The 11,002-nt window shown below is 42.8% G+C and overlaps 1 protein-coding gene across 4 annotated transcripts in view; it reads left to right on the top strand.

Moving 5' to 3' along the window:
- The first annotated feature begins 5,317 nt into the window (after positions 1 to 5,317).
- The window catches only part of B3GALNT2 (beta-1,3-N-acetylgalactosaminyltransferase 2), a 92,025-nt gene continuing 86,340 nt past the window's right edge, over positions 5,318 to 11,002 (top strand). For all 4 annotated transcript variants that reach the window (XM_055000216.1, XM_055000209.1, XM_055000201.1 and 1 more), the window contains exon 1: positions 5,318 to 5,542. In XM_055000216.1, the coding sequence (XP_054856191.1) occupies positions 5,431 to 5,542 (112 nt within the window). In that variant the 5' untranslated portion in view covers positions 5,318 to 5,430. The remainder of the gene's footprint in view (positions 5,543 to 11,002) is intronic.

The raw sequence follows: 11,002 nt of genomic DNA, 5'->3' as shown, positions 1-11,002 counted from the left end.
AATTACTACTATTTCAGGTGCAAAAGCATAGTAGACCCAGTTGGATGGCAGAGTGACATTTTGCATTCCAGAGAAAACCACTGGGTGTTGATATACTGCAGAAGATGAACTGAACAGACATGATTTTATAATGTCCTTGATAAAGTGTATGAAACAGGATCAGAGCTAGGGACATTTGGATGTTCGGATGGACATTCTTGGACACACTGTTGTCCCAGCTGGGACTGGACAGTTTGATGGCACTTTGCTGTCCAACTGAACCTGAACCTGAAACAAAGAGAAGAAAAGTCAATACAGAGGACATTTGAAGGTCTACATACTTAGCGTTTATATATTCACCTGTGTACACATAGTGGATAGTAACCATGTGACTCTCTTGGCCGGATGCTTCAATGTGCAGCAAAGGAAGCAAGACTATAGGAGAATCCACGCTGCTACATATAGCTGTCCATGAGAGATTTATTGTCACTCTAAGAGTGTATGATTGCTTACACATTTTATATTGTGATTGTTCTATTGTCACCTGTACAAGCAAGATTTGCTTGCAATGTTGTTATCTGTTTATTGAGTATTGTGCATTGTTATATTCACTATTTAATATTTATTGCTTACTTTCAATGTAATCATTCCTGTTGAGATATTTATCGGTATATATTGTATGATATTCACTCTTGAGCATTTGCACTTTATAAATTACTAGCTTGATACCCATGCTTCGCTACGGTATTTAACTACTTTAAATCTAGTTATAATATTTATGGGTATGTAACATTTTTTGGTTGGGGGGGCGGTTTGAGTTGGTTTTGTAGTATAATAGCATAGTATCCAAGCTTCACAAAAGTGTTTGAATAAAGCGAAGCATGTTGATGTCTAAAACTGATGAAGTGAATTTCGAAATGTAACATTTATTGAAAAGATTTTTAAAAGGAAAAGATTGTAATGCAATAAATAAAGTGAAAAATACATACAACGTTTTTTTTCTACTGAAGGATCTCTTTGTAGACCTCATTGGTAGTTCCCCTCCACTTTGGAGCCCTCACTTTGAGAAGCTTGTGGGCTGGGAAGCCAGGAGGGTTGAGCATTTTGAGGAACTCCACAGGGTAGTGAACAGCATCATCCATTTGGACCACTGAATCCACAGATCTGTACTCCATTTCTGCCCCTTCAAGGGAGTTAAGTTGTGTTTCATCAGTGATGACAGCCTTGTCATTCTTGGGGGTCAGAGTGGCACGCTTGCACAGCCCATTCATGGACTTCTTCATGATAGTGATATCAGGGTATATTGTGGCTGTTAGGTCAGCTAGGGTCGTCACTACTGTGCCCAGGCCTGCAGGGATGGTCACCTTTCCCTTGGACTTATGACTTGCTGGTATTTGCCCACTGCTGCTCAGTGCACTGCAGGAGTACAATGTGCATATTTCTTTGCCGCATCTCTAAGTTGCTTCCTTCTTTTAGCATCGGTATTTCTTGCACAACTTTGGCCAGGAGGCTTCTTGGGGGCAGTAAAAGGTGATGGCTGCAAGAGGTGTGAGGAGAAGTTGGACTGAGGGAGGGGTGGTATGGTGGGCCCTTCGGCAGGTTCATGTGAGAGGTTCACATTGAAATGACCCTTAGAAAGGTCATGCACCCATCTCCCCATGAACATTTAAAAACTCAGCTGCCATACTGACTTTTATATAAAATCCCTTTTCAGGAGTCTTTACTGTCTTTCTTCAACTGTCTGCAGTTTCCTTGACCTAATTTTTACCTCAGAACACAGTTCCACAGCTGACCCATCAGCCTGCCAGCCACACAGGAAAGCCAGGCCCCACAGGGAGATTGGCAACCCTAGAGAGGAGGTGTATTTTTACCTCAGGACACATTCAATGACTGGGAGTCATTGAATGTGTCCTGAGTACTGTTTAGAATGTTGGGATGATGACCAATCAAGGCCACATATGCAAAAGACTTCAGGGCAGCGTGGCTGAGTTGGCAATTGGTGGTGGGGAGGGGGATGAGCAGCCTCCCAGCCACACAGGGAAGCGGTATCCCTATGGGAAAACACATTTGACCCCTTTTTACCCCCTTAGGGGGCGAATTTCTTAAAATCTCTTCTTAGTGAGCCTCTACATCACAAAAGGAATGTTCTCCCCAAATTTCACATTTCTAGATCCAGGGGTTTGGGCTGGGCATTGATGAGTCAGTCAAGATACTTGTCTTTATATATATAATTTATTATATAGATATTTTACATTTATTGATTGGTAATCCACAGGGGATCTTTGTTCCAACTGTTCCAGCATTTGTATCTGCGGAGGCCTCTTGTTGTGATTTGGAACCTCCAAGTGAGGTTTGGAGATCTCTTGGAATTACAATGGATCTCTAGACTACAAAGATCAATTCCCCTGGAGAAAATGGCTGCTTTGGAAGGTGGTGGTGGACTTTATTGTATTATACCCCACTGAGCTCCCTCCCCTGTCCTCCCCAGGTTCCACACCTAAATTCTCTAGCAATTTCCCAACATGGAGTTGGCAACCCTATTGCCTAGCAACGTAGCATACGGTCATTAATCAATCAGGATCCTGCATTGCCATGTAAGGTTGATGTTCTGCAGTTATGTCAAGTCTACATTACACTACTAGGAACATGTACCACTTTCTCATGAGAACTGCAGCTGGGTCAGATAAGTTTCATTAGCTTGGGTGCTTAGGCCTTAGACTAATCTTGAAGACTTCAGTAACTGCACCTAGGCTGCAAAAACAGTGATGTCACTCTCGTACTAGCAACTTTTACCCATAATGCATCTAGCTCTTGTCAGTAGGCCTAACTCTTTTGGGCCATTCAAGTAACTCAATTATCATACCCAGGAGATTCAGTCATCCCACCTACCCCACTGCTTTATCTGGTACCCATAATTCACCCATCTTTAAAACCACTTTTGGTCATCTTCTGCTTTATCTTTACAAAAATCCCACCCAACCAATAACAGCCAGAACTCTTACTTTCCCATTAGAGCAAACATTTTGCTAAGTTTCCAAAATCACCACCAATAGAATTTAGTTCCAGTAGTAAATGCCTACTGGAAAATAGGACAAAAATAGCACCCCAGTAATGGAGAAATTAGGTTTAATTTGATCCCCAAGGATTGCTCCTCCACCACTAAAATCACTGGACAGAGACCACCACCACCCCTTGCACTACTTTGGATCTCTTTCAACTGCATTAAGACTTCTGGACCAAGCAACATATAAAACTTTCTGCTTTGCTTCTCTAAGACTTTCACTCTTCCTTCTTCCTAAGCTTTATCCCTTCACTGAAGAGCTGCTCAGGGAGAACCTGGATCCTCTGCCCTCCTACCCCCCACTTCCCTGACTCTCTCTTAGGGACACTGTATGCTCAAACAAGACTGAGGATGGGTGGATTCGGACTTTCTGGATGAGCCTGAGGGAGCAATACCTACCATAATTGGGTTAGCTTCTACCAGAAAACTTCTGATTTGTTTGTTGTTGCCAATGCTGGTATGATTATTTGCATTTCAGTAATCCCCCAAATTTAGTTACAATCTACCTGCATTTCTCACTTTTCCTTCTGATAATTTTACATCTTGAACAAAGATTAAAATTTAGGTATTGATTCCCTCACTGTCTGCCGTTCCCAGCCCCTCACAGACGTATTGCCCGAGTTTGCGTTTATTTCAAGCATGGGCAAAAAATCCTTGTCACAGAAATCTAGTACATATGGCAAAAAGCATTTTACATGTGTACTCTGAGCATTTCTGGTAATAGCTGGAAATTTAGAGAACATTCAGATTGGCCTTGGTCAGAATTTGTATGGGAGCCCACCAAGGAAGGCCAGGGCTGCCATGCAGAGGCAGGCAATGGTAAACCACTTCTTAACATCTCTTGCCCTAAAAATTCTACATGGTCACCATAAATTGGCTGTGACTTGATAGCACACAAAAATATCAATATAGCAATATTCAGTTGCAAAAAAAAACACCAAACCAGAAGTCCCCTCCAAAAGAGGCTTGTGTCCAGTCATTGTTTTCCATGTGAGTACCTAACCTGAGTAGCCCAAGTGAGCCTGATCTGCATCTGACGAAGAGAACTGATTCTCGAAAGCTTATGCTACAATAAAGTTGGTTAGTCTTAAAGGTGCTACTGGACTCTTTTTGACTTTGCTACTACAGACTAACACGGCTAACTCCTCTGCATCTATGATCTTGTCGGATCTCAGAAGCTAAGCAGGGTTGGCTTTGTTTAATAATTGGATGGGAGACCTCCAACAAAATCCAAGGCTGTAGAGACAGGCACCTCTGTTAGTCTCTTGCCATGAAAACTCCACCAGGGGTCGCCATAAGTCAGCTATGATTTGAGGGCACTCTCCACCACCACCACCTGGAAAATACTGAGATTATTTCTGCAAAAATGTATTGTGTGAATTGGTCCTACCATTTATAACACTCTTGAAATCAGGAGACTTCCAGTCTAGTTAGAAATGTTCTTGAATCAATATGAATTTTACATTTCTGAATTTTTGGATTTTCCAAGGGGTTAAAATTCTGTTAAAATACCAAACTTAATTGTTCTTTTAGAAACGGGAAAAGGTTTTGACAGTAACTGTTTGTGAAGCTTGTACTTTTTTACAAGCCGCTTGACCTTCCTAAGGTTTATCACATTCCCTTTCTCGCTACCAATTCCGCTGTAAATGTTGTGACTATGTGGGCACCAGCCGACATTTCACGAAGTGATCCCAGATTCGATATGCCAGAATCGCAGAGCGCTGCCTTGGAGGATGGTGCTGCTAAATGAGGGGACCAACCTTCTCACCCTCCTACGCACAAAAAGCCAGTTGCCCGGAGACGTGGGCGTCATCGGTGGTTTTAAAATTGCTCAGTTCACATGTTCATGCACTTGGGAAGTATTAAAATCTGGAAGAGAACCTAAGGGACTTACCTTGTGCAGGAAAGCGACGGGATTTTAAAAGATGTTTCTATTATTAATAAGCATAGATCAACGCAATTTTATAAAGTCAGCAGCAGGAGGTAGGGGAAAGGAAAAGAGAATCGTTCAGCTTTTTTATGCAGCACAGGTCTTGACCACTATTCGTTCCTCCCTAGCACTTTTCTACCCGTTCAGCTCGCTGGGGGAATCTCCCGAGAGAAGGCTCGGTAAGGTTACAGCATGTCGAAGAGCCTCTCGGGGGCCAGAGAAGGCGGCTCCCTTTCGCGGCCAGGCATTGTGGGGATTGTAGGCAGGCGCCCGCTTCTGCGCGCCTGCTTTCCCCACTCGGGGCGGGACTCTAGCTCCCGCCCGCAGGAAGAGGGCTGGAGAAGAGACGTCTGAGATTGCCGGCTGCTGCGAATCGGGGAGCCTGTGTTCTCCCTCCGGGTCAATCCATCCCTGAGAAGAGAGGTCGCCGCCACGGCTGGGAACTGGCCGCCAGCGGCCAATGCGAAATTGGCTGGTGCTTCTGTGCCCGTGTGCGGTCGGGGTCGTGCTGCACCTCTGGCTGCTGCTCCTCAGCTGCCCGGCTGGTGGCCCCGGGAAGCAGCACCCGGCAGGTAGGGAAGAAGGCAGCGACACAGGCCGCCTTGGTGTCAAGCCGCTTCGCCGGAGGGGAGGGGGGGTGCATCTCGCAGAGGGGGCATTGCGCCTTCGCCCTCCAAGCCGAGTGTGAGGTAATGGAGGCGAGAAGCAGATATGCGGGGTGGCAGCGAAGGCGCCACCCGTAGCAGTCCGTGCTGGGGCTGTGACAGAACAGGAGCGAGGAGTAGCGGAGACCGGGTTGTTTTTTCTCCCATTTTTCTGTGGGGTAAATTCTCCTGGAGTAGGTGGACGTCAAGAGGTTAAGGTTGCTGGTAGCGCTTCTGTGCAAGGAGTTAGTGAGAAGGGAATGTCTGAATCTCCCCTCCTCACATACACACATGCAGTCACCCAATGGAAAACCAGGGACAAATAGTATCGCCCCTCAGCGTGGTTACTTCCTCTCATTTGGGATGGAGTGTCCTAAAGAAACAGGGATGGTTTAGCAAAAAATCTTAGGGCAGGCAGTTGAGGCTCAGGAGCCAGGAGAAAAGGTTTTAGTGGGTAGAGTGTCATGGTTCCCCCAAAGACTTGAAGTTAAGTTGGGGGGTAGAGAGCTAGAGGGGATGCAACAGAGGGGATGGAACAGAAACTGAGAGCATATGGGAGGAAAGGAAACAGATAACTTCTGCCTGCTTTGTGGGAAAAGGGAATGGGGTAAAGCATATCAAGGAAAAGACGTTTGTAGCCTCATCTTATTTGTAGCATGCTTATTTGGACGTTCAGTTTGGAGTTCAATGAGAACTCTTTCCAAGTAAATGGGGTTGCAGTGTTAGATTTTTTGGGTCTTTTGCAGGAGGATGCCGTGATTCAATGGCAGAGCATCTGCTTTGTATGCAGGCTCAGTCCTTGGTATGTCCAGTTTAAAAGACTAGATAGTAGGTGATGTAAAAGACCTCCACCTGAGACCCCCACAAAGCCGCTGCTCAGGTCACAGGCTATAGTGTGAACACGCATACATCTGTTAGTACGAAAGCCAAAATGTGTTCACTTAACAAATGAAGCTGGGGTCCAGCACCTGGATAAGTATGGGGTTTAAATTACATGAGCTGCTGTACATATGTAACATGAGAATTAGTCAATACATGCGCAAAGAAAAATAAAGAGTATGCTGTACACATATTGTTATGGAAAAGGCTACTACCTATCAGAGTAGAATAACCAGAAGACAGAGTAGAATGTACTGACCTTGATAGACCTGACTTGTTATAAGGCAGCACCGCACAACATTTGTTGTTATGTGTGTCTTGTCTGGCCTTTGTCTGTACTGGGGAGGAGGGAAAGGGCCAGTTAATAGCAACCCTTATTAGAACCACAGTCTCAGGTATGGGAAAGGTACCAAGCAGCCAAAGCAGGTAAGATCTGAGATATAATCTTGGCTTTCGTTTCCCAGAATTTAAGAGTGCCGGGGGGCTCTGGCTACTGGTAACAAAAAATAGTTAAGAAAGCTGTTCAAATAATAAGAAAAACATTGAGAAACAAACTTGCTGTAGAGCAGCTTAGACATTAATTGCCTTTGAAATTGTAGTCTTTTTAAGTATAGTCAGTTAAGATGGGGAGAAAGTACTTGCAAATAATTCTCCCCAAAATGTTCATAGGATTGTTGAACTTTGGCATGTTTCTATTTTAGGTGTTGATTGCAGTGAACTTCTACAGGCAACCAGAATAAAATCTACACTTGGAGTAAAAAAATGATTAATTTGTTCTCTGTTGATGCTTGAAAGCTAGCCTAAACTTGCCCTTCAGATATGATAAAGGCTATGAAACCAGTTTGTACGGATATAAGGCAGTGGGCAGAAATCTTTGTGATGTAAATGATGGGCTGCCCTGAAAAGGGTCTTCCTGAGAAGATGCAGAATGTGACATGAAAGCTTATGAGTGGGGGGGGCAGAATCTTGCTTTAAGATGCCACTACTGTTCATTTTTGCTGCAACAGACTAATATGGATACCCCCTGTCAGGGCTTTTTTTCTGGGAAAAGCGGTGGTGGAACTCCGTGGGTTGCCCTCGGAGAAAATGGTCACATGGCTGGTGGCTCCGCCCCCTGATCTCCAGACAGAGGGGAGTGTAGATTGCCTAAATAGAAGGCAATCTAAACTCCCCTCTGTCTGGAGATCAGGGGGCGGGACCACCAGCCATGTGACCATTTTCAAGAGGTTCCATTCCACTGCGTTCCAGATGAAAAAAAGCCCTGCCTCCTGTTAATTTATTAGCTGGGGATTATCCATGCAGACATACTGGGGGTGTGTGGGGAAGATGGCTGCAGGAGGGTACTGCTAATTTAAGTTTATTTGCCTGTCTCGTATTTTTCAAAATTATGGGACTTTTTAGATTTAGGGAAACAGGAATGTGTTTATGCTCTACCATTATTATTCCATTTATGCTCTACCATTATTATTCCACTTCTTGTTCAAGTATTCTCCCCTTTCTCTATTAACTTTTAATTATACAGAAAGTTAGCCTTTCCTTTGTATGAAATTTGTTGTATTGTGGTCATTCTACTCTCATGTGAAAAGTCTGACATGCTCTGTGACCTTGAAGAACCACTTCCAGTCAGAGTAGATGGGATAGGGCAATGATGGCTTTATATGCATATGTCGTCTCAACTAGGATGTTGAGAGAGATGTGAACCACACTGCTTTTCAGTTCTGAGTGTCTTTTGGAAGTCATCCTAATATTTGGTAAACAAGTCCTCAAATACCACTTGCTTGCATCAGCTGTAACAGTTCTCGATCTCAGCTAACTACTTTGTCAGAATAGTCCAGTGGTATTTGAAGTATATTGTGAAGAAACTGATAGATAGCTTGCTGTATTTAAGCAGAACTGTGCTGACATGGTTTTCATTAATTTTGAATAAGGGAGGTTTAACTGATTAATAGTATGTAGCTGCATTTTTATAGAATGAAATATCATCAAATCTATTCATCTCAAGCCAGTTCCACTTCCATTAGAAACCTATATGATATAATTGAACCAGTGAACCATATTTTCAATACAAGCTGACTAAAATTTACAGTAAACACTCTCCAGCCAGATTCAAGTCCAGTAGCGCTTTAAACACCAACAAGATTTCCAGGTTATAAGCTTCAAGAGTCAAGCTCTCTTTGTGAAATACAAATAGAAATGGAGCTTCCTGAGCCCTTATATCTCAGTCAGAAGGTGGGAGGGGTGTTGCAAAGAAGAGAGTCAGCATACAACGGTACCATGCAAAATATAATCATCTTGATTAGAGCAGGGGACAAAATGCAGAAAATTAGCATCTGTAGTGAGACAAGAATCCTATGTCCCTTTGCAGCCCCCAAGGGGGAGGGGGGGTTCCATTGTTTTGCATTTGTGAATGAACTCAAGTCCAGCAATATCACCTTGTAATCTTCCACTGAAGTTTCTTTGTTTGAGGACTGCCACTTTTAGGTCAGCAGTGGAATGACTGAAATGTTCTCTCACTGGATTTTGAGTGTTATGGTTTTTAATGTCAGATTTTTGCCCATTTACTCTTTTGCTTAGGGACTGACCTGTTTGTCCGCTTTCTACAGAAAGTGGAAGGTTATTACTGATACATGGTAGGATATATAATGTTGGAAGATGAACAAGTGAATGAACCTGAGATGGTATGGTTGGTGTTGTTAGGTCCAGTGATTGTGTTGTTAGGGTAGGTGTACAGAGTTGGCATCTTGGTTTATTTCAGTCCCTGGTACCAGAGTCTTGTGTCCATGTTAGGAAGTACACTGTGAGTGAGAAGTTGTTTAGGGTTAGGGGGCTGTTTGTGGGCAAGAAAAGCCCCCCCCCCCGATGCCTATGAGAGAGGAGTATAATTCATGAGCGTATGCTACAGGTCATTTATGACGCATTGAAGTGGTTTGAGCTGAGAGCTATATGTGGCCACCAGTGGTGGTCTGTTATATAGATGAGAAGAAAAAATATAAATCCAAAATAATTTACCGTAAAACATATTTTTTAGTCAACAGAATGCTTCTCAAAATACCGTAACTAACCTGACTTTAATGTTCTCAGAAAGCCCTAGCAGAAAGCATTTGTTTTCACACCTCTACTCTAACTTACTCCACTCCATGAATGACTGAATACCGTACTGTGTTTACTCTTTCCACATAGAATCACAGGAACATAGAGCTGGAAGGTTTCTCAAAGGTCATGTAGTCCAACCCCCTGTACAGTGCAGGAAATTCACAGCCACCCACACCACCTCAGTGACCCCTACTCATTACTCAGAGGAAGGCAAAAAAACAAAACCCTCCAGGATCCCTTACTAATTTGGTCTGGAGGAGAATTCCTTCCTGACCCCAAAGTGGAGATTGGCCATCTTTATCTTTTTTTAGGGCAGTAAGTCTAATTAGGGGACACACCTCTTTTATTTAGCCATTTTTGTTTACTTGGAGGAGTATCTTGCTTTCATAACTTGACAAATAACAAATCTGGACACTGTTAATAAATTTAAATACATTTAAAGTGATAGCCTACACTCTCTTAAGGATCATTATCTCGGTTCAGAAGCATAGCCTTCTGCGTAAATGCAACTTTGATTCCCATTTCTTGCTCACCATTTTCTAGATAGAATCTATCAGCCCACTCAAATGTCCACCACATATGGGAAAAGTTTGCTTTAGGAGTTTTAAAATACCAGCAAGCACCTTCTGATATTTTATAAATTTTAGCTAGCTTCATGGATATGGGTACCATATATTTACTTGATTAATGAAAACACGTATGATAATATTGTGACTGTAGGGATCCATGCATGAAGCTATATGTCAGAACAATGCCTTGCAAGGCAAATATATTGAGACTCAGTATGGTATAGCGGTTGAGTAGTATCAGGCTAGGATCTGAGAGGCCCACGTTTGAATCCCCACTCTGCCATGGAAGCTTGCTTGGTGACCTTGGGCCAGTCACATTCCCTCAGCCTAACCTACCTCACAGAGTTGCTATAAGAATAAAATGAAGGAGAAAAGAATTATGTGAGCCATGTTGGGTCTCTGTTGCGGAGAAAGGTAGGGTAAAAACAAAGTAAATAAGTATATTAGTATAATATGAATATAATTTTATTTCTCATTCTAGTCAGCCGAAAGGTAAGCACGAAGATGTTTGCTTCCATTTTTGTTCACAGACAGGAAAATAGCATTAGGAAACGTAGACTAAGATATTTTATCTGGAACATGAAGTGTAAATTGGTAGATCTTCGGGGACATAGTAAAATTAGATTTCAGAAATTACTTCTTGTGTTTTACGTGCAGTAGTTGTTCCAAATTGTCTTGGCATTTAGTTGATTTGTCATCTTAATTTTTTTATTCACTCTCAAATTAAGCAGAGTGAGATAAAACTGATCCCATGCCAATGCTAAATATAAATCTAAGTCTTTCCATAATAGAATAACTGATTGGAAATAGGTCAGGAGTACATACTATCTATCTTCCCTTATTGGCT

This window comes from Eublepharis macularius, chromosome 1 (genome assembly GCF_028583425.1).
Source record: "Eublepharis macularius isolate TG4126 chromosome 1, MPM_Emac_v1.0, whole genome shotgun sequence".
In the NCBI taxonomy this organism is placed as follows: domain Eukaryota; kingdom Metazoa; phylum Chordata; class Lepidosauria; order Squamata; family Eublepharidae; genus Eublepharis; species Eublepharis macularius.
This window is presented reverse-complemented; position numbering and strand designations above follow the sequence as displayed.